The sequence below is a fragment of the Anas platyrhynchos genome, chromosome Z (genome assembly GCF_047663525.1).
Source record: "Anas platyrhynchos isolate ZD024472 breed Pekin duck chromosome Z, IASCAAS_PekinDuck_T2T, whole genome shotgun sequence".
Taxonomy (NCBI): Eukaryota; Metazoa; Chordata; class Aves; order Anseriformes; family Anatidae; genus Anas; species Anas platyrhynchos.
In genome coordinates, this window is record NC_092621.1 from 40,053,490 (window position 1) to 40,077,171 (window position 23,682).

The following is a 23,682-nucleotide window of genomic DNA, read 5'->3' on the forward strand; positions in this document are numbered from 1 at the left end:
AGAAATGAAGCCATTGAATAGACTGGTGCGGAAATCTTTCTTTGGGCTAAATTTTCATCAGTTTTGTTGATGCTTCTGTCTACCCCGATAATTCAAATAGCTTTGCTTTCTTGTTTGTTTAATTTTTACATTTACAATTTTACATTTACATTTTACAATTTTTACTACAACTTTTATTTTGCTATCTGAAAAAAAAAAATATATATATATATGTGTATATATATATATATATATGTATGACTAAAAGTAAGCTAAAACTGGAAAGAGTGCGTGCGCACGAGAGAGAGAGAGAGAGGGAATCACAGAATATCTCGAGTTGGAAGGGACCCACCAGGATCATCAAGTCCAACTCCTGGATCCACCCAGGACCACACAAAAGTCAGACCATGTGTCTGAGAGCATTGTCCAAACACTTCTCAAACCCCAACAGTCTTGGTGTTGAGTCCACTGCCCTGGGCAGCCTGTCCCAGTGCCCAACCACCCTCTGGGTGCAGAGCCTTTCCCTAACCCCCAGCCTGACCCTCCCCTGTCCCAGCTCCATGCCGTCCCATCGGGTCCTGTCGCTGTCCCCAGAGAGCAGAGCTCAGCGCCTGCCCCTCCGCTCCCCTCGTGAGGGAGCTGCAGGCCGCCATGAGGCCTCCCCTCAGCCTGCTCTGCTTGGGGCTGAACAAACCAAGGGACATCAGTAACTCCTTATATGTCTTGCCCTTTAGACCCTTCACCATCTTTGTAGACCTCCTTTGGGCACTCTCTGATAATGTCCTCTTTATATGGTGTTGCCCAAAACTGTACCCAGTACTCAAGGTGAGGCCACACCAGTGCAGCGCAGAGCAGAACAACCCCTTCCTCCCCCACCAGCTGGCAGTGCTGTGTCTGATGCACCCCAGGGTACAGCTGGCCCTTTTGGCTGCCGGGGCTCACTGCTGGCTCATGTTCAGCTTGCTGATGATCAAAACCCAAAGCTCCCTTTCCATGGGGCTGCTCTCTAGCCTATTGTCCCACAGTCTGTATGTACAGGCAGGGCTGCCCCATCCCAGGTGCAAAATCCAGCAGTTTCTCTTGTTAAACTTCATATAGTTGGTGATTGCCCTGCCCTCTCATTTGAGAATAACTACAGAAACAATGTTGAACTGGAGAAAAAAGGGGTAAGCATGGGATAGAAAAGCAGATTGGAAGTAAAGAAAGGTGATTCTGATTCTTTTGAGAAGATAAAGATACAAAACACTAGGAGTAAGAAGGGAAGAAGTCCTCAAAAGATGAGACCATCCCTTGGCAATGTACTGTCAGTAGGAGTAATGAGGCAGACGCTTTATAACAGATGTTATAATTGAATGAATCCTTCACTTTATTTTAATGATGGCTATTTCAAAATAGCTCTGGGCATTGTCATGCTTTGTGCTTTCAGGGAGAAAGAGCAGTTCAGAGTGATAGTCCAAAGCTCTTTTTCCCTATATTTAGGTATGGGCCCACTTCATAATTACAGTGCATGTACCAATACTATTGCCATTGTTTCGTGCTGTTAAATATTTTATCCAAAAAAGCTGAATGGGCTAGCCTGTGGGGAATGTACCTGACATCTCAGATACTGACCAATACATCATGTGAATTGACTGGGTTCCTTCATGTGGGAAAAAATAAATAAAAAAAAATAAAAAATAAATCTCTACAATTCTCACAGGATGATGTCCCTTTGCGGCGAGGGAGGAAACCAACTAAGAAAAGAGAAGAAGAAGTTGATATTGACTTGGATGACCCTGAGATCAATCATTTTCCCTTCCCGTTCCATGAGCTGATGGTGTGGGCTGTGCTTATGAAGCGTCAGAAGATGGCTCTCTTCTTTTGGCAGCATGGGGAGGAGGCTATGGCTAAAGCACTGGTGGCCTGTAAGCTCTGCAAAGCCATGGCCCATGAAGCATCAGAAAATGACATGGTGGATGACATATCCCAAGAGCTGAACCATAATTCCAGGTGGATTTTCCTTCATACACATTTTAATAGATGAAGAAAATAATAATAATAATTAGAAAAACAAAATAAAAATAAATAAAATTTTAATAAAAAGAGAGAGAGAGAGAGAGAGAGAAAGATGCTGCTAACCCTGCCTCTTTCTGTAACTTGCTTCCACTTCTAAATTGTAGAGAAATTGTAGAGAAAGTCTCTCTCCCTTTGGAGAAAGACTAAATGGCTTTTAAACAATCTGTCTGCCAAATAAGCGATGTTGCAACCAAGGCAACTTCTGAATAAGAAGGTATCAAGAAGTTAGTGAATTATCTATTCTGTGTACAAGTTCTCCCTGAGGCCTCAACAGTCAGGCTGCAGTCTTTCTCTGTGCTTTTGCAAGGCACTGTGTTCATTCTATCCAGAACAACTGTTGAAATCCTTATGAACACCTTATGCAGGCAGAAGTGGTAATTAACCAATAGCTCCTATTTAGGTGAGCAGGACAAAACACTACTTTTCATAATAATCTTTTCTGATTTTAAAAGACTGAGACAGAAAATGGTGATAATTCAAAAAATCTTATTTGATGCTCCTCGTTCCAAGAGCCTTGACCATGAAGTCGTGAGCAAACAGAGGAGTAGCAGTCCTCCAGATTGCAGATAACCAACAGTTTTCAACCAGAACATGTCAGGGAGGTGGGCAGGCAGGTGGGAGAAGACAGCTGGTAGCTGTGGGTGCTCAGCATGTCTAAGCCGGGCCATTTATTTATATGCCTACCATTAGCCACTCACATTTGAAAAAGTGGGTTTGTGTGCATGCAGTCAACATCACGGTTTGCATGATGGAAGGTGATGCACCCACTGCAGAGGCTGTCACTTCCTGAGGGGTGTTTTCTGCAGCAGACCATGTGGCCTAACAGGAATGATCAAATGTCCCTCTGTTGCAGGGACTTTGGCCAGTTGGCAGTGGAGCTGTTGGACCAGTCATACAAGCAAGACGAGCAACTGGCAATGAAACTGCTGACCTACGAGCTGAAGAACTGGAGCAACGCCACATGCCTGCAGCTTGCAGTGGCAGCGAAGCACAGGGACTTCATAGCTCACACTTGCAGCCAAATGTTGCTCACAGACATGTGGATGGGTCGTCTCAGGATGCGCAAAAATTCTGGCCTAAAGGTCAGCATTGTTTTAAACTACAATTAATAGCCAGAGGAGTTCTGATTTATGGTGATGGGGCTCACAGCAAATTAGTAACAACATGATCAGTTAACATTATTCTGGGTGTCTTATTCATAGTGGTATTAACCAGGGTATGTTCTTCCTGTTTTCAGGATATATTCTTCCTGTTTTTAACATTTCATCAGAAATCTTATCACAAACCCAAGTTCAAAATGCATAACTTATTTTTTATTATCTTCTTTCTCAAAGCCCTTTCCAGAGTCAGTGAGAGTTACCAGAATCAGAATCGAGCCAGGAGGTTAGTTCATCACTTTGCCTGGACACTTGAGGAGTTAGTCAAGGTTCTTGCATTTAAATAAAGAAAATGGATGTGAAAGTGAATTAACAGCTAGAGAAAAGTAGAAGAAATCCAACAGCCTTCCCCAGAACAAGTCAAAGAGAGCATAACAAATGTTCTTGCAATCCCCCACCGGTCTTCCTGATGATTGCCCTGAAGGAACTAACCAAGGGGATACAGATGGTATTCCAGTTTCCAAAGATGCTTAAGCTTTACTTCCACCTGCATAATTGCTAAGAGAGCAAGATGGGTTCTGTGATGTGAATTTCTGTTCAGAAGAAACCTAGGCTGCCACTTCCACCAGAGTTCTCACCAGAGCACAAAGTCAGGAGTTTTCTCTTCCCCCTAGATGACAGCACCTTCAGGGAAGGCCCTCTCTTTCCTGTATGATTTCTGTGTGTGAGAAGTGATAATTGCTCAGCTGCTTTGCTGTGTGAAGAGTTGTTTGGTAATGGTGAGAACGGTGATGACTGCTTGCATTATTATCATACTGTGTATAATGCAGTAATGATGATGAATGGGAGTAAGTGACTAACAGGAGTCTCACCATCCTCCCTCAGGAGCTGCACTGTCATGGGCTCTGTGCGCTTCATGGGGGACTGCTACCTTGTTCTTTGCTTGGCTTTGCAGATACTCCACCTGGGCAGGTGGTGGTCCCTGCAGCACCTAATTTTCCACTGCATGTTTTCACTTTTACAGCGTATACATCTGAAGTCATAAAACGGAGCTTCCTTTCACACTGAATAAACAAAGATAACATGCTGTTTCCTTTCAGCTTCTGATAATAGCTGGGCCCCTCACAAGGATCCTTTGCTCAGTTTGCATTCTGTGTTTTATTCCATTGAAGTTCATTAGCAGACCCCATTTAAAGATAAAGCAGGCTCCATGAGCAGGAGGCAACACAGAGAAGAGATAATTGACAAGTATGAGTCATGGATTATTTCCCACAAATAATTTTATGCCATCGAAACTGGCAAACAGCAAGAAGCCTAATTCTCTTATCATCCCACCAGGGAGGTGCAGCACCAAGGGGAAGGGGAGAGGCAATTGTGAATCCTTCCTGGATTTCTCTCGGGGAATTCAGGTTTGCTTTTTACCCTTTGATGAATGAGCTGGGTGCAGGAGCAGTGCAGGCAGCCGGGTGCTCAGTTTGTCCAAGGCTGGGAGCAGGCTGTGCACATGCTCACTGCTGCTAACTGCAATAACCTGGGTGTTTTCAGTAACACACACCTTCTGCCTGCTGATGAGACAAACACAAGCAGTCACCAGCCCCAGCCAGCTGACAAGCTAACTGGTTTCACTGTCATCTGAGATTTTCCAGAGATTCCAGCAAAAACAGAAAAGGCTGTTGTGCTTATGAATACAGACTGGCCACTTCTTTTTGTATTGTTATGATATCTCTTCAGTTATACCCCAAGTGTTATTCATTGCATATAGCAACGTAAATGTAATGTTTTTTCTGCACTCCCTCAGCGTAATAGAGAAGGCAGAAAAGGAGGAGTCGGTATTAGCATGAGCATAGTGTGGGCTGCCAAGCTAGGGAAGCAAAATCTAAGGGAACTGCATAGCTAAGCATATCAGCATTTGCTACTGATGACTGTGCTTCCTGTCCTCAGATCCACATTTATGTCTTGACTACCTGTATGTATTAAGTATGGATGCAGGGAGCTTGAGACCCTGTCTATTAAAATTGATAATTCCTGTCTGTCATTTACACTGATGTTCTCTAGTACGTAAAACTCAGAAATCAGCAAGTCCAAAGTCTGAACATAGCCAAGATACCACCTGTCATTGACCCTCTATAATATTTTGTAAACGCATTCATGTATTAACAATACGAATCTGATGAGAAAGCATTTTATCTCATGAGATAAAATACTCAAGAGAGACAATTAGCCATAGCACTCATAGCAGTGGTAATAGAATTCACATGCTTTGTTTCGCTACAGAGCTCCGAAAACATTACCCCAAGTGACAAATACTTTATTGCCATAGAAACTCACTTGTGCAAGTATATTTATTTTCTCAAATGTCCCAAGGGAGTTGTTCCATTTGACACTAAATAACCATCATGATTGTACTGTGTATTGTGATGATTATTGTTATCATTATTATCATTGCTTTAGGTAATTCTAGGAATTCTACTTCCTCCTTCAATTCTCAGCTTGGAGTTCAAGAACAAAGATGATATGCCTTACATGTCTCAGGCCAATGAGATCCATCTTCAAGAAAAGGAGCCAGAAGAACAAGAAAAACCAGTGAAGGAAAAGGAGGAGGAGGACATGGAACTCACCGTAAGAGCTGACAATAAATAGCAAACTGAGAGCAGCCTCAGTGCTCTCAGTTTGCTATTTTATGGGTGCTGTAGGTCATCTGATACATTAAGCAGATGATAGGATACCACTCCTAATGCTCCCACCTCTTCAGCACAAATCAAAATAATTTGTCATCATTGTGTCTTGATGTTGCAGTAGTACGTGGTGATACTGAAGCACCACTTTGTAACGTAATATCTTCATATTTTGATCCAATTTGATGCTGCATTATCTGAAATAAATTCAAGATTCAGATAAATTCAAATTTCAGGATTGATAAAACTTGACCATGATAAAGGGAGTGCACCTTTCTGGTAGAAAAGATGCTCACAATTTGTTGGGGAAGGGGAGTTGTTTCTTTGTTTTTCAGTTGGAAATATACAAAGACTTGTGGAAGCTAGAAATTTATTTACTGATTGTTAGTTAATTAGAGGGCAAGCATGCAAATAGGCAAGAAAAACAATGGTGACATTTTTCAAAACCATTTATGAATTTGTAGTCAGTGCCTCTCACACATTTACACATGCATTTTTAATCAACTGAAGACATTGGCAAGTAGCTAGACAGCTCAGCCCTTGCTAAAAGCTTTTATAGATCAGCAGAACGGTGTAAGAAAGATCTTGTCTGTATTGTAATATAGTCTTATGCTAATAATTTACAAGACAAAGAGAATTAAATAGCTAAAGATCTGAAAATTATGCAGGTATCAGGAGTTAAAATTATCAGGAATGAAAACCATAGTTATCAGGAGTTATCAGGCCTTAGCTTAGTTTGCTTTTAGTTTTGGTTGTGGTGTCTTTTGACACTTAAAGCTCAACACTAGTCCTTCAAGGTTAGGACAGAGGAGTAGAAGTAAAAAGGGATTTTCCTGCTTAATTAAAAAAAAAAAAAAAAAAAAAAAAAAAAAAGACTGTTTCCCACAGGCAAACAGCAGGAGCTGCCCCCAGGACCCCGTCTGCAGGCAGGCAGAAGGACCTGCCTACAGGACCCCATATGCAGGCAAGCCGAAGGAGCAGTCCACAAGATCCACCTACAGGACTCGCTTGCAGGCAAGAACCTGGTGGTTGGGAAGGACCAGAAGCCAGAATAGCCACTATGGGTTGTTCTCCACTCATTAGCTGTCAATTGCAAAGTATTACCCCTGGCTTCTGATCCACTCATGAAGTGCCTATTCAAATCAAATAAGCACTTTGTAAACTGCCTTTTTCTTGGCAGTGGGAGAGATTTGGGGAGGAAGTCATTTCCATCTCTGCAGTTAATAATCCAGCTCCTGGTTTCTTGTCTACAATACTGTTTCCTTTTTATCTTCTGATTCCTGCTACAAGGAAGTGATGTGCTGAACTGTATATGCTTTTCTAAATTAATCTTAGATTTTTCCCTCCCTTCTCCTTACAGTGTGCTGACAATCTTATTGCTCTTTTCCATTTGTGAATCCACCCTTCTACTCCCTCAGATTTGATGCATCTTTCTAGTAAAGTTTCTGACAGATACAATTTTTCTATAAGTGTAAGGAGTACCCCCATGTTGTTGACAAAATTCAGAAAAAAAAAAAAAAAAAAAAAAAAGAAAAGAAATCCTTGACACACTTTGACTTATTTTTTTGCCCATATTACCTGTAGCATGTTTTAGGACTTCTAATGCAGCTTCTTCCTAGGGCATTAGAGCAATGCCAGCTGTGCCCTTCAGTTGTAAGGAGAAGTTACTTGCTAGCAGAGAACTTTGCATATATTTCTGTGGTTGTACACCGTAGGTAGTTATACCTAGTCCTTTTCAGGCACTGTGTCAGGGAGAGTTTTGCTACTGACATATTTTAGATATAAGAAAGGATTTCAGATTGAATTTTGGGTTGTTCTGACCTAAGTCAAATTGCTTGACATGTTAGATCTGGCCTCTTCTCCACTAATGAGAGGATATCTAACAGGTATTTTGGGAAGCGCCTTTGAGAACTTTAACTTTTAGCTACCATTATACTCAGGATACTTTATTCATAGTTCATTAAGGTTAATAAATGGTTATGATTTGATATCACAAATGTTTAATCAGTTGCTGAACTCTGGTTCAATAGATCAGCCATTGATCCTAAACATACTTTGTGATTATTCATAACACCTGCTACAAAGCATTTGTAATATAATCTGTTTTAATAACTGATATTTTGGTGCAGTGATTAACTTTAATCTTGACTAATATTATTTATATTCAAAGTGAAATGTGCATTCCCCTCCCCACCCCCCCTTTTTTTTTTCATTTTCATGACTAACAAATAGATTCTTTAAGGGGTTAGTGCATTTTTTTAAAATCTGTTTATTTGACACGGGATTATTGAAAATCCGAAATTTTCCATGGTTTGGCCTTCCAAGCTTTGTTCAGCTTCAACTTTAAACAAATAACATTGTCAAACTAAGAACACTAACACTTTTTGTCACCTCAAAAATCCATTTCTAGCAAGTAATCTGTAATCCAAATAGTCTGCTTAGTTTTATTCATAATCCTTCACACAGAATACTACTGAAATATGTGTATTCCTGTAATCTTATGACCACACAAATTTTTATAAAGGTATTACTAAGATAAAGGGAACACATATAATCAAGATCTGTGAATTGATTTCTTATGAAATCTTTTTCTTGTGAAGTTTAGCCCAGACTAATGGTAGAACAAGAGTCAATTCCTTAGTCTGGACTGCAGTTTTCTAGTGTGGATCAGGTTGATGTGATTTTTGCAGTATTTTACATCTCACTTGTACAGAATAATGTGATCATATAGAGAACAGCAACAATGAAGTCCCCACATGGGTGCATCTGCTTATATGTGCTTATTTTACTCTCATCTCAAAGGAACTGGTAGGTAGGTGAACATTTGGGTATACTATATAAAGATGCAGTGTTTATTTACTGTAAACTACTTGTTACTCACACCTGCATTTAGCTTTATAACACATATTTGAGAGTGCTGGGCACACATTCCTTTAACACCTAGATGCTAGGCAACAGACTTTCCTCATAGCAGCTACTCACAGAACCACTCTCAAATATTGTTCTCATCACCATTCCCTTGGCTCCAAGCAATTTACCAGAATTTATAGAAGGAGCCACTAGTTATTAATCCTTCTTACTAAGACCTAGAGGAGCAGAAAGGCACTAAAATCTGAAGGCCAGAGACATTTTGTATTTGTACAATGTCCTGGTCAGAATCTTACTTTAGGTGCTAATTTTTAGGCTGGTCAGAAACCTCAGTGGGCTAGCCTCACCTTAACAATGGTTCTAGAAACTGCAATTAGGAGCATCCTAATCTTCCTTCGGTGCCTTTTTATTCACTTACTAGTTTCCCAGTAAATGGTGTTATTTCACGATACAGAACAACTCATTAAAGTCCTTTAGAAGATTGTTTGTTTGTTTGTTGCTGCATTTTTATAATTTTCCATACTAAATAGGAAATTTGAACTTCCATGGGCAAAAGTCTGAGTTAGGATTGTTCACCAGCAACAAGGCCTCTGGGCAGACCTGTATCTTACCCATAGTACATATGCTTAGCTTTTTTTTTCCATGGCAAGGACTAACCAAATCAGTAAAAATGCAGTCTTTAACCTAGAAAAGGTTGAAGAGCAGTGCCATCATGCCCCCACGCCATCTCACCCATGCTACTAACCACAGTGCTTGCAGCATCTCACATGCCAGGAGTGAGGCACCCCTGTAACCCATCTGGAAAACAAAAGTGGGAAATTCTGCTGGGGCTCACAAGGCAGAAGCACCAGTGCTGGACCTCTCCATAATAAGGGATTTCCCTCCATTTCTCTGAGTGTTTCAGAAACTTCATGTATCACTTTCATGCTCCAGCGCTCTCCATGTCTCACAGTGCTCAGCAGCTGGGAGAGCTGAGCTCCTAATGATTTATATCTGCTCTCTGTTCACCTTAAAGAACCAATGAGCATGTGCAAAATCCAATTTTTTACACCTAGAACACAAAGGCATTTTTCCTGCCAGCAGCTCAATGCAGAGAGCAGTAGCCCTGGAACAATTAGCACGGAGGTAGCATTTCTGTGCACACTGCAGGATACAAGGGGATGTACAGGGCGAGGTATGGCATGTATGTCCACCCATCTATGTACTATTTCCACACTAGTTCATTGTGAGTACAGGGTATGTCTATGTGTAGCATGTACATTTCACTAACGATAAACTGTGAAGAGCTTTGATCATGCTAACAGGACTAAAACTCTTGCTATTTAATTATAAAAACAGATAAAATATCATTCAATCATTAACATATCTTAACAAAAAAAATGCAGAGCCCAAAACTGTCCTGGTTTTGTGTCAATGACCAGTCCTCAAGTAAACAAAATAAAATTGGGGGGGGGGGGGGGGAGACAGAAAATCTCCATGTAAAAAGTACGCACACATCAACCCCCTCAGGCCACAATGATGCAGTTGTACAGTAATTTACTGTTGCACTGCTGTCAGGCTTACCTTGCATGACTCATAGTGAATCATGGACAGAATTGTGTATTAGAGAAAGAGATGCCGCCTACACAGAGCAGTGTCTTGAGTTATTCCCACCTTCTCGCTTCCCCCTCCAACTGGAAACACATTTTTTCATATTTGGCATTGCAGCTATTCAGTTAAGACAGTGACTTAGGTTATTTCTGTATGTTTCTAATGGGGAGGCTTTTCAAATTGTTAATACCATGATATAATTAACAGTCAGGGACACTAGGACAAATCTAATCCCCAGCCATCTCAGAGCAATTCCCCATCTGTAGCATGGGGGAGGGGAGAGGATAGTATTGTACAGTATGCAGTTAATTCAAAAATATAACAAGATAAAATTAGAGCATCATTTATGAACAAAAAAGCAATAAGAAACAAGAAATCAGCATCCATGAGCATACAGCTTCACTCTGAAGGAGCTTTATCCTTAAGACACACAAAACTCACTGATTTCAATGAGGGTGAAGGATATCTCAGAAATACTACTTTTATAATATTTTGAAGGATTTAGACTGCAAAATAATCCCCTTCACAAAAGCACAGGACTACTCATTTGTTAAAGCTGCCAGCTTTTATTTTCACTCTCCTGCAAAGTTCTTGGGCACCAGAGGACAGCAGACACAAAGCCTTGGGAAAAGCTGCAGAAAAATCTGAAGCACCAGATGGCATTTTTCCCTAAACAGTGTCAGGAGGTAGAGAGAAACAAAGAAATTACCTTCCTAGGCTAGAATATTTTCAAAGCATAATAAATTATTTTTAAAGACTGGGGAATCAGTTTGGTTTTGTAGATTTCAGGTAATGATACTCAGGGTTCTGTGAAGGTTGTATAGCCTCTATTACCACAGGTATATGCAATAAGTCTCCCATTCTTGTAGATTACCTGCTCATCTAATAAGAAATATACTTCTATGTTTACAAGTGTGGCTGAAACCAGGACACAGCTACTTCAGATTTTTGTTTTTTTATGAAGCTCCTTCTGGATTTTAAAGGGTTTTTATGGGCTGTGTGAAAATCAGCAGGGGGTGTCTTAATTTTTTTAATATACATTTTTTATATGTATTTGTGGGAATAAACAGAGATCAGCAGGCATAAAAAGGTAATGGAAAAAGGTAACTTAAAAAAATGCTACAGTTTCAAGACATTATCAGCAGGCTAGTTTTAGTATGGTATACCTGTGTCTTGAATCTTTGTTCAATGTTATTAGAAGTGTCAAAGGCAACATCCATGCACAGTCATATTCAGGCTTAAAAGAGATCACGTGGAAAGCAATAAACCAGAGAAAAAAACTAACTGCATAATTAAATGAAATGGAAATATTAGAGAGCAGGCATCTAGGATTATACATGGTCCTAATAATGTTACAAATGTCTACTCTGACTGAAAGGAAAAAAATATGAAAGAAAAAAAAAGTGGTCATTGCCTTAATTATTTTTTTTAGACCAAAGACCTGTATGAGAACCGTATGTGATTCTTACAATCAAATATGTGAGTAGTGAAGTTCACTAGTTAAGTATGTGTTGAATATCCTCATGAATTAAGAGACCACAGAGACAGTTAAAAAAAAAAAAAACACATCTTAATTTCAAGACTATTTTTGCCATATCATTGTTCTCTTTAGTGATTTAGTTTCCCATATTTTTAAGTTATGGATCATAGAACCACAGAATGGTTTCTGTTGGAAAGAACCATAAGTACAATTCAGATGCAACCCCTCTGTCACAGGCAGGGATGCCACCTACTACGTCAGGTTGCTCAGGGTCCCATCCAACCCAGCCTTGAACACCTTCAGGAATGGTCCATCCACAGCATCTCTTTTCAACCTGTTCCAGTGCCTCAAAACCCACATAGTAAAGAATTTATCTTCAGGGATGTTGAAAGTTTACTTCAGTTAACATAAAAGTACTAAAATATTTTGATCTACTTGTACAAATATTGTAAAAGTATTTCAGTAAGACCGTCATTGTGCAATCCCTCTGTAATTACTTAAGACTCTTGTATCTTGATTCTTGCAGTTGCTTTCATGTGCAGAAGTATGTTGTAGTCTATAGCTGTTGCCACAAACTAAGAAACTAAGTAGTAAGAACTTTCTCTGTACACAGGGAACTAAAATCCACTATTACTATATATAAATAAATATATTTTTTTTTCAAAAGAACATTTAATAGATCAGTCTGTACACTAAATACAAAGTGGTAACTTCTTTTAGCACTAACTTCAGGAGTGTGTTGTTCAGTTACTCCTTCCACTTCTCTCTGAAGCTGAGTATGAAGCTAAGAGTAAACATAGTATTAGCATCTTTTGCATGATAGCTTTGTACTCATAACTGAAGACTTCTTAAGTATATGTTTCTGTAGCTCACAGTAGATTTTCAGCGAGTCTGTAGTACAAAAGTTACAGTTTGTGTGTACCAGAGGTAGTGCATGAGCACTCTGGAACTTCATTATAGAAGAAGCTGTGGTCATGTAGAAGGATCTTGTGATCTAAGGCTTTAATGTTGCAGTGAACTCTGCATCCTTGGTCCTCTACATCCATGTGGTATCATGGTCTATGATGCATCCTGTGATCAACAGAATGTGATCAACAGAATCAACTGTCACTAGTTTCATTGCTCCCAGTCCAGCAGTTGCCAACTCATCTTTCCTCCTGTTGTTCACTGTCAGTATCAGCTTTATGATCTTCTGATTGTTTAAAAACAAAACTTATCTGTTTTCTGAATGTATTAGTTTATTGTGAAGTGCATACTAAGAAACTGTTGTCAGGTAAAAACTCTTGCTGTCTATACAGCCAAAAGGAGAAATGTTCACATCTCATTTTTTGTTCACCTTTCAAGGATTTCACACTAGTGTTGATGCCTTCTGCCAAAGCATTACTTTGTCAATTTAGAAGGAACTAAAGTGCATCTTTCCTCTATAAAAGATAATCTGAGAATGAAATATTTTGCACATGGCTGTGGTCACTTGTTTTTGTCTAAAGATAAGAAATCAGATAAGTTTGGAATAATTTCCATTTGAAATTTAAAAATAAATAAATAAATAATAATTTAAAAAAAAAATTAATTTGCTCTTCAGAAAAAAAGGAACATAAAAGTGTCCTTTCTTGTAGGCAATGCTGGGTCGAGGGAATGGAGAATCCTCAAGAAAGAAAGAGGAAGAGGAAGTTCAGAGCAGACACAGACTGATTCCTGTTGGAAGAAAGATTTATGAATTCTACAATGCTCCTATTGTTAAATTTTGGTTTTACACAGTAAGATATCTTTCTTGTTACTACTGATTTGGACAAGTACCGGAATTGGGTTAAAGTCATATTGTGTTCTTCTTTGAAAGTCTGTGTCTGTGTGCGTTGGAGGGCTTATATAGTTTAATAACATGTTGTGAAGAAGTCAGATAGCACTTGCAAACCTTTCAAAGTGTTTTAAATTCAGCACACTTTATTTAGGAAGTTAATGGTTAAACACTACATGCAAACTTTTTGTCAAGTACAATAAGTAGTAGCTTGCTACAATCGGTGCTCCCAAGGAATTCCCAATAGGAGTGTTTCCAATAGTAAGCCCAATACAAAGCTGGTTTTAATCATCATCTCAAATCAGATAATAACTGATGAAAATATGAAACAGACAGAACAGATTTTTTCTTGGAACATTTTTGCTTTGTTGATTTTACTAGTCTGCAAAGTGTCTCTTAAAGAAAGTGTTTGCGTAAGTAGCCACAAGATAACAAAAATATGAATAGTAACCGACATACATTTTTCAGCGACAAACTAAGTCAAACCAAGCTAATATCCCTATGTTATAAAGAAACAAACCTTGGAGATGGGACAGAAAACAGCTGAGGTCATATATTTTGACTATAGCAAGTCAAAAATTTTACTAGGTATTCTCACAGATACTTTAGTAATTGCTATATTAAAGTTATTACATAGATAAAAAGGTTTTTGGTGATTGATCCTCAAGAGTTGATGTTAATTATTCTCTACCCAGCTGGAATCAGGGATTGGAAAGGATTCTATTAGGGTCCCTTCTACATCAGGTACCATCTGATATTTTCATTCAAAGCTTGGATGATGAAGTTTTGTAAATGGCTCTGGAATGTAGAAGGATGACATCAAAATTAAAATGAACGTGGAAATTAGTCCTTTCAATCAGCTTCACTGGAATATTGTAAACCACTTCAGTTTCTGCATAATGTGAAAAATGTGTACTGGTTTGAAGGACAAAAAAAAAAAAAAAAAGTCCTGCAGAAGGAATGCAATAGTCTTCAAATATGTGTAAGTTTCTGTAAAAAGGAACAAAATCTGAAGAATACAAGGATACTGTCCAAATCCTTATACTGTCCAAATCCTTTCTGAATAGGATTGCATCAAGGCAATTCTTGGTAAGATATTAGGAAACAGCTTCTACATGTTCTGAGAAGTATTGCTATAAATCATGTAAGGAGACAGTAGATTTTACATTGTTGGGGATTTCTAAGTTTATCTTGTCAAAACGTGTGTCGAATATGGCATATTGCAATTAATTATGCCTTGTCACTATGGAGTTGTTCAGCTGACTTCTTGTCCATCCCAGTTAAATTTTCCATCATTCTGCTGAAATCACAGCAAATAACAATGAATGCATTTGTTTGCTTCCTTCTGTAGATGACTTCTTAAAAGAAAAAATTGCCTTACTGAGATCCAGACAATATGTCTACAGACAGCAGAAACAACTCACATTTATAGAAACCAAACTGTAGTGGACTGCTTATGCTAGCAAATAGCTCCAGTTTGGCAACTTGAAGTTACTGCTTTCTGAACTGTGGCCATTAGAGGTTAATCAGCATGATGAGTCTAGAAACTCCTCAGCAGCAACTTGGTCCCATTATCAATTGCTATATATGTTATGTATAACCAAAAAAGTCTTTTCACTGTAAACAGAAACAAACATACTGGCTTTCCCTGTTAACTCAATTTTGAAATGGGAGAAAGATCAATATTATATTGCCTTTTAGACTTGTTTCTACAGTCCTGAGGCAGGTCTCACTTAAGGTCACTTATTAAAGTCGGATCTTGCCTGTACCAAGTTTCAAGAGCAAATTAAGGTGCATTCCAATTGCAATGCTTGACCAGTGGGTATGTTCAGGAATTCCAGGACAGAAAAAAAAAAAATGTTTCATATGAGCATTAAAATTTTGCAGCCTATCACACGACAAATGCACGGGCAGATACACTAATCATAGATTTCAAAAGCAATCTTCAAAATTTTACATACCACACTCCAAAATGTAAGAAATGTGGCTTCTGCATGCCATTTAAAATCATTTGATTATTCTGTATCGACCTGTCTTTATCCACCTTCATTTTTAAAATAAACAAGAGTGCTTTAGATGTGGAAATTTCTGTGTAAGAAATATTTTGGCTCAGCAGATGAGCTAAAATAAACAGCGTTTTCTCAACCAAAAAGGAATTTTGCCTTTCTCTCTGGGCATGCAGTAGTTTCAAAAGTCAACTACTCTGTTCTATTTTTGTGGCTGTTGCACTGAAAATCATGATTCAAAGGTTTCAGCCCAGAGATTGTCCAATAAGAAGAGGACAGCCTTCCCCATTGAAGTACGAGTTTTACATTGAGATGTTGTCATGATGCGAGAAGCCCCATTTCTACCTCCTGTGAGAAGAAAGAGTTACAAAGGGAATTGAATCCCCAAAAAGAGTCATGTTCCAGGCATCAGAACAGCTTCGTCCTAAGTTTTTAATTTTGGAAGCAAGTCACTTTATGATCATTTAATTATTGCAATCTGTGAGAAAAGAGGAGAGTACTTTCATTTTTGAAGCACTCTCTTGCTGGTTGCAGTTTCCAGGTTTGTCCCTTACAGTGGTGCATATTGAAGTATACACAAAATAGGACAACATCCACAGGAGGGCAGGGAGGAACCCATCCTAGAAAATTCCTAGCAGCTACTCCTCTGCTTAGTGTCTTCAGATACTAGACTCAGGGGTAAAAATGGCAGACAGTAGCTCTTTGTAAAAGCAAAATAAAGAAGGTTTAGTTACTTGTGTAATAGCACTTTCAAAAAATCTTGACTACCAGTATTTGCATCCCTACTAAAATTTGACAGTAGTGTGGGACTAGAACATGTTCCTGTAAGGACCATCCCTCCTAGAGAGGGAGATGGAGGAAGTCACCCGTGGTCTGAAGGGATGGCTTCTTGGGTTAAAAAGGTATGATGTCAGCATAATTTCATCATTAAATCAAGATTAAACCAAATTTTGCCACGCAAAAAAAATTCCAGTAACTTTCAGTAATTTTTGATTGACAAAAACCAGCAATAGTGATTACAACAACAACAACAAGAAAGGAAAGAAAAACAATTAAAATCAAAAGCCCCTAGTTACACTGAAAATCTTGTAGTTCTGCCTGCCCAAATAGTTTTTCGGCTAACTCAGCCAATACTCTAGATGCTGACTTAAATCAATATTGCTCTCAGTTTCCTTCCAGAGTGGTGAGGTAAAACCAAGATATCTCCAGACCTGAAATCTGCAATTCATTTTTACTCACAAACTGAAAGACCCGTGAAATCATTTTCTCCTCTGTTTTAAGCATATGAGAAGCTGTGATTCAACTGGTTGTTCTATCTGTGCAGATATTTAAGGACAATGTAAGGAATTCTCAAGTATCCTTAAAACCAGCAACTGAAAGGGAAACAAGAATCCTGTGCCTTTTACACGGAGCAGAAGCAATTTTCTGTAACAAATACAGCAAGACTATAAATCATGTTTTGTGAGGTGCTGAACACTTGAAATAATCCCATCCCAAAGTACTAAGACCCTCTGGGTTGTTTCATCTGAAGTCTGATACTGAGTACAAAATAGTTGTGGATATTATGGAACTGCAAAAGAACTGTATTGTAATACAAATGTATGTACTAAGCATTCTGGAACAATTATTAAAATGTTCATGCACAGAACTGAATCATCTTTTCTCTGATTTAAATTTGGCTTCAGGTGAAGGTTCTTGTAGGGCTTCTGTTTGAAAAGCAAAGTAGATATGAAGAGGGATTCTGGTCAACACAGAGCCCAGCCCCAACTGCTCACTTTTGCTACAGCCCACACTCCAAAGTAACAGTTAGGCTTCTCTGAGTTTCATGAACTTGATACTATTTGCTCACTTGTATTTCTTTGACTGACCAATTATATTCAACATAGACAAAAGAAAAGAAAAAGAAACCAAAAACTTCAACCATACTTTCCTTTGTATCAAAAATTAGGCCAGAAAGTAGATGTATTAGAGAAGGGAAGAAAGAAAATGAAACAAAACAAAAAATTGCAGAAAATACAAGGCAAATGAATGTATGACTTTGCATGGCTACTTGCTGCAGCAAAGTAGGAGTAGCAGTATTTGGGGGAGGAATGATGGTGGAAGTTAAAGCAGTACTTCATTGACTAGGGACATGTCTAATGATACTTAGAACCTTTTGGATACCAAGCAAGGATTGTGCAAAAAGGACATGAATTGTCAGTGACCCCAAGTTGGGTGAACAAGGAGAGGAAGCAAAGAGCAGGGATGCTGGACAAGTAATTGTTATTAGAAGTGGATGGGGGAGAAGTATTCACACAAGTTAACTTAGTAAATCAGTGTCTGGTAGCCGGCATTGCGATATGTGAAATGGTAGTCCCCACCACTGTGGGAAAATCTGAAGGGACTGTATTAATATAGTTTTGTTGGAGAGGCAGCTGTAGCTAGAGGAGAGGATATATGTACATGTATTTTGTAGATTCTATATTGTATATGTTAGTATGAGCTTAATCTGAGTTTAGTATGTTAACGTGAGCTTAAAACCCAGAGTACTCTCTGATCTTTCTTTTGTCTGTTTAGTTACACTGGAATTAGGAACATCAAATCACACCTGAGAAACTGGCTCAGATGTGTAAATGTAGTGACTACTAATATTCATTTAATTTTGTTTCTTTACAGCTGGCATATATAGGCTACTTGATGCTGTTCAATTATATAGTGTTAGTGAAGATGGATCGCTGGCCATCTACACAGGAATGGATTGTCATCTCATACATTTTCACTCTGGGAATAGAGAAGATGAGAGAGGTAAAGTCAACCCAACCACAAAAGCCAGAATGAAAAATACAATGTGTGGTGTGTCTTTATGCATTTTAATATTTGTTTTTTATTATTTTTCTCAGGATATTTTCTGATGAATGGGTTTAACATAAAATTTCTCATTTTTTTTTCAGAAAAGCAGGTGGATTGTTAAAAAGACAGCATTAAAAATTCTATCTTCCTCCATTTTTAAACCAAGAATCGCTTTCTTTCTTTGTATAATGACCTTACTTGCATGGAATTTCTCTGTTCAGATTTCTGCATGATGCATGTCAAATGCCATTCACAAGTATGGGGTGGGATTCTGATATACCTTAAAGCTTGGCCATCATCCTTGAAATGTTGCCTAGGCTTTGAAGTATGTTTGAGGAATAGAGAAGGGAGATAAGAGTATAATGGAATGGACAGAGACATGACAATAGAATGATAACCAAAAAGTCTATGCCTGAATCCTCACCAAAAGTAGAGTTCATTCAAAATTTACAATTGTTCTGTCTGTCCAAGTATCTCGTGTGAAAGCATTAAATAAAAACAGACATAACTGGGGGAAAAATTAGATCCATGATGAGTGTTACAGTATATTTTGGATAGATTCTCCCCTTTTTAATCATGAAATTTCTTCATAATTATGTCCAGCAATAGCATGCGTCTCCCTAAAAATGCTAGAGCAGACACATAGAGCTAAGAAATTATTTAAGGTAGTGCTCAGTCTATAGGCAGAGTGATGTTGTTCTGCCATCCCCTGCCCCTCATGGTCTCTCCCAGCCGCAGCCTCTTCTGTGCCATTTTCACTTGGCCAAATGCTCATTTATTCCACAATGCCACCAGAGGCCAAATTCATCCCTGATGTGTGTAGGTGCAAGTCCCATTGACCTCAGCTGAAACAGCACATTTGTACCCCTGGGCTGAATTTGTTGCCATTTACGTCTGTATATTCTGCAGCAAATGTTTTTGAGGACTAGCAGAAAATGGTCTTGCAACAGCCACTTAGACTCCAAATATAGGTTTCAAACACTGCACGGCAAACTACATTATAAATAAAAGAGCAGAGGAAAAGACATTAATTGAGCAAGTGTCCTTCGCTAACCAAAAGAAAAAGGGAAATAGAGGCGGCAAGCCACACGGGGGCTCTGCAGCACTGATGGAGACAAAGCACCGCTGGCTCAGTAGGTGGGAGACTGCTGGCAGGAATGGAGCGTGCCATTTATATCTAATCATTCACCCTAAATTGTCCTTTCCACAAAAGTTTATCAAGAGCATTTGTGGGAATGAATTTCTAAGCAGATGTTGGAGATTGTTCAAGGAAGATGAGCCTAAAATTCATTCTGAAAATGAATTATAAGAAAATTATAAGAACGACATTCCTCTCTTTAAGGAACTGTATGAGTCTGCTCAAATGTTCTCAGGCTAAATATAGAAAATTAAAACAAACAGCTTGTTAACTAACTAAAAGCTAGGAATTATTCATAGAAATCACTTGAGGAATAGTTTCAGCAGTAATTCAGGAAAACAATCAGCTCTCCCAAATGATCTAGCAAATAAAATGGTGATAAATTCATAAGGTAAGATTAATTATTTTTATGAATTATCTTGTCAGCTGTGGAACTGAATTTTCAAAAACAAGTCCAAGTGATAGCTAGTCTTTTACTGGTTTTAATGCCAATCCCAGATCTTTATGGTCAGTAACAAATTTCTTGACATTTTGATACATACTTTAGAATAATTTTCTTTAAATGTATAGTGTTTTTAACAGTGGATTTCCTGATTAAATGCCTTTCTTTGTTTCTCCCTCTATTCTAAGACTCTAACTAGGATCAATCAATTTGAAAAACAGAAAGTCATACCTACATTTCTTCTATTTTGGGGGGGATTTCAGAGGAATTAAGGTTTTATTCCTTTTTTAATATATATATATATATATATAGTATATATATGTGTACGTATTATATACCTTTTATTTAAAAAAATATTTTGCAAATAGATGCAGGCTAAGACTAGAAGAATTTGAAGGTTTCACAAAAATAAAAAATAAAAAATCAGAGAGTACATGCAGTATTATATGCTAGGGAGCTATCAGTTTTGGTTGTGGGCAGTGTGGCACCTATCTTTATTTCAGCAAATAATTAAGGCAATAATTATTAAATTAAGGCAACTCAGCTCCTTTCCTCTCTGTGTCCTGTGTCCTTCAGATATTGATGTCAGAGCCTGGGAAACTGTTACAGAAGGTAAAAGTTTGGCTGCAAGAGTACTGGAATGTTACGGATCTCATAGCCATCCTGCTGTTCTCTGTTGGGATGGTTCTCCGTCTGCAAGATCTGCCACTCCGGAGTGATGGCCGGGTCATATACTGTGTCAACATCATTTACTGGTATATACGATTACTAGACATCTTCGGAGTAAACAAGTACTTGGGACCATATGTTATGATGATTGGAAAAATGGTAAGAAAAGTTGATGAACTCGTTCTCTTTTGCCAGCATGTTCTTGATTCAGTGTCTCTGGTTTGGCCAATTAAATCACTCCAGTGTTTTTTTGTTTTGTGTTTTGTTTTTGTTTGTTTTGTGGTTTGTTTGTTGTGTGTTTTTTTTTTTCTTAACAGATTAGTATTTTCATGTAAGCTAAAAATCAGGTCCTTATTGAATCAGATCATCTGCACAGACCCCCAGAACTGGGGATTAGACTCTGCCTATTCTGTTAGATGATATATTGTTTGTCTTTCTCTCAGATCTCTCTTCAGTAGCAAAGCCATCTACCTCATTTGCAGTAAACACACAGGGTATTAATTCTCAGCTAGTTGCAAAGGAGAGAGATTTGTTTAGCTTGAAAAAAAAAAAAAAAAAAAAAAGCATTCAGGATTCTGAGACCCCCAAAGAAATTATGTCACAGTAAGTATGTTCAAAACCATAATGGTCAGATTAAAATTGTGACATTTCTCTATTTTGTTCCATAGCCACGTGTCTTTCTTGCTTGTTCAGGTATATTTCTGTGAGATGAGAAATTTATGTGCCTAACTGCAGCCTCTGTCCCCTGGCTGCATCACATGTATACAGTGCGGCACAAGAATTAATAGTTTACATAATAGTAAATTCATATAAAGTAGATCAAGTGATACGTATTGTTGTATGTATAACATTTAACTTTTTGTATTTATATATATATTTATATCAGCAGAAGCGTTACATTAAAGCACAATTTTGCTTATCTGAATTAAGGAAAATTGTTGAGTTTACAGAAACACATGTACAGGTCACTGATATTCAGGTATCTGCACATGTAGTTAAACATGTGCTAACACATATATTTATGTTTTAGATACAGTTAGCCAGCTTTTGTTGTGTAAATAATGTCTGCTTCATGCATTCTAGAGCTTAAGATTTATTTTTAAAAATAAGGATGAAATAATCCTTGAGGTCAGTATTCAGTAAAAGCCAAACTGGATATTAAATTTCCTAATTATAAATATCATCACTGCTATCTAATTGATATGTGGACAACATTGAATAAATTCAAATAGGTCCTGTGTTCTGTTTGCCTTACCATTGTCCACAAAATGAAAAGCCAACAACCCTACTTCCTCGCCATCATACATGTAGGAAAAAGGGACATATATGAATGCATGGACTACAATTCTTTGATATTAAGTTACTCACAACAAGCCCAGTGTTTATTTGCTGCAAACAGAATTTTGAAGTTTGGTTCCTTCCTTCAAGGAAGCCAACAGGTTGTTTATGGGTGGGGATTTGCAGTGCTCCAGAGTGCACCACTACAGGAACACTCGGGAGTTCTTGCTATGAATTACTGGAAGAGGACAGCAGGATGAGAGAAAGGACCAAAACCAATTATCCTTCAATTCTGTGTTAATTTTCACAGATATCATGGCCAAAAAGTTTCAGAGCTGTTATTTTAGCAAAGGCAGCCCAAAAAACAGTTCAATATTAAACGAGTTGATCATGAATAACAAACTTCTAGCAGTCAGAGTTATGGAGAACTGACAGGAACCCAGCTTCACCAGTAGTTTAAGCAGTGTTTTGTATTTGTTTTTTGTTTTTTTTTTTTTTTTTTCCCCCACTGGTATCAACATAGAAAGGAAATGGTTGAAATCATCAAAATAATATATTTTACATTCCTTTGTCATTCTTACATGTGCATAATGAATTAAGTTGCACTCCACTTTCATTTGAAAACTAATGCATGAAATTCACTAGCCTCTGCAGGCTTAGCACCTACTCAGAGAGTTTTGAATTCAGCTACCAGATTTCTCTGAAGGTGTGGGCATCTGTTAAAGAAGGGAAGTTGTTTTATTTTATGCCTTCCTGTTATTTGATTTTCACACTTCATCCAGTTTTCCATGCACTCAGCAACTCTGGCACATCTATTTTGCCCACATATGCAATGCCCAGCTGGTTTCAGTTACATAAATTTGCCCCTAACAACTGTTTTCTGGCCAGCTTATTCCCCTGTGTAATGGCCAACCCATTTATAACATGCACAGACTTCCCTGGGGTTGCACCTGCTTGCTCTGGGCTGCAGTGGCCTCCCCTGTGTATTTCTGTTTAAATCACAGGCACATTTACCTCTTTGGTCGTCTCTTTTTCATTTTATCATCTTGCAAGTACCATTCAGTGCTGTGGAGACAATAAATTTGTACTTGTTTCTAAAAAGTAAGCCCATCACAGCTATTGAGTTCCTCAGCAGACTATATTTAATGCAATCTATAGCCTGAGCTTTTATACTGAGCTTCTGTTTAAGCAAATTTTAGACTCAGGAGGGAACAGATGACTCTTTTCATCTTTCCAATATAAAGGAACTTTCCCTTCACCTGCCTCTCCACTGCATCCAACAGAATAGCAGTAATAGGTTTTAGTGGGCCTTGTGAACAAATATGCAAATTAAATTAAGGCAGGAATAGTATTCAGAGGTTTAAAAGGAAGGATGAAGAGAGGAAGAAGAAGATGAATGGCAAAGTTTATTATTATCTACTAATTTCAGTTACAGAATGTGCTTATTATAGTGTGCTTTTCCAATCCCTGCACAATGGTAGATTTACTTCCTGCCTACTTCAGAATGAAATGCAATCACTGTCCATGTCAGAAGAGTCAGAAGTATATCAGTTCCCCTTCTGTATGGGAATGTCTACATTTTCTTAGTTTCTTTGATTAAAAAAAAAGGGGGCGAGGGGGAATGGAGCCAACTTCTTAATAAAACTGCACCAAAAGATCTTTGTTTTATCAGCTGTTTGAATAGGTGACTAAAGGGTTCTTCAGAATGACTGAAACAGTCACTGCCTTGTTAAAACAGCAATTGTAATTTGAGCCTGCAGGCCAAGGGGCCTGATACACTG

At 38.3% G+C, this 23,682-nt stretch overlaps 1 protein-coding gene across 4 annotated transcripts in view; it reads left to right on the forward strand.

Annotated features, from left to right (window-relative positions):
- TRPM3 (transient receptor potential cation channel subfamily M member 3) overlaps positions 1–23,682 on the forward strand; it is a 424,148-nt gene that overhangs the window by 372,921 nt on the left and 27,545 nt on the right. For 2 of the 4 annotated variants that reach the window (XM_072031293.1, XM_072031292.1), the window contains exons 15-21: positions 1,679–1,968; positions 2,888–3,116; positions 5,583–5,750; positions 6,695–6,820; positions 13,361–13,501; positions 18,201–18,329; positions 20,531–20,782. In XM_072031293.1, the coding sequence (XP_071887394.1) occupies positions 1,679–1,968; positions 2,888–3,116; positions 5,583–5,750; positions 6,695–6,820; positions 13,361–13,501; positions 18,201–18,329; positions 20,531–20,782 (1,335 nt within the window). The remainder of the gene's footprint in view (positions 1–1,678; positions 1,969–2,887; positions 3,117–5,582; positions 5,751–6,694; positions 6,821–13,360; positions 13,502–18,200; positions 18,330–20,530; positions 20,783–23,682) is intronic. The other 2 variants (XM_038170832.2, XM_038170831.2) reach the window with 1 other exon arrangement.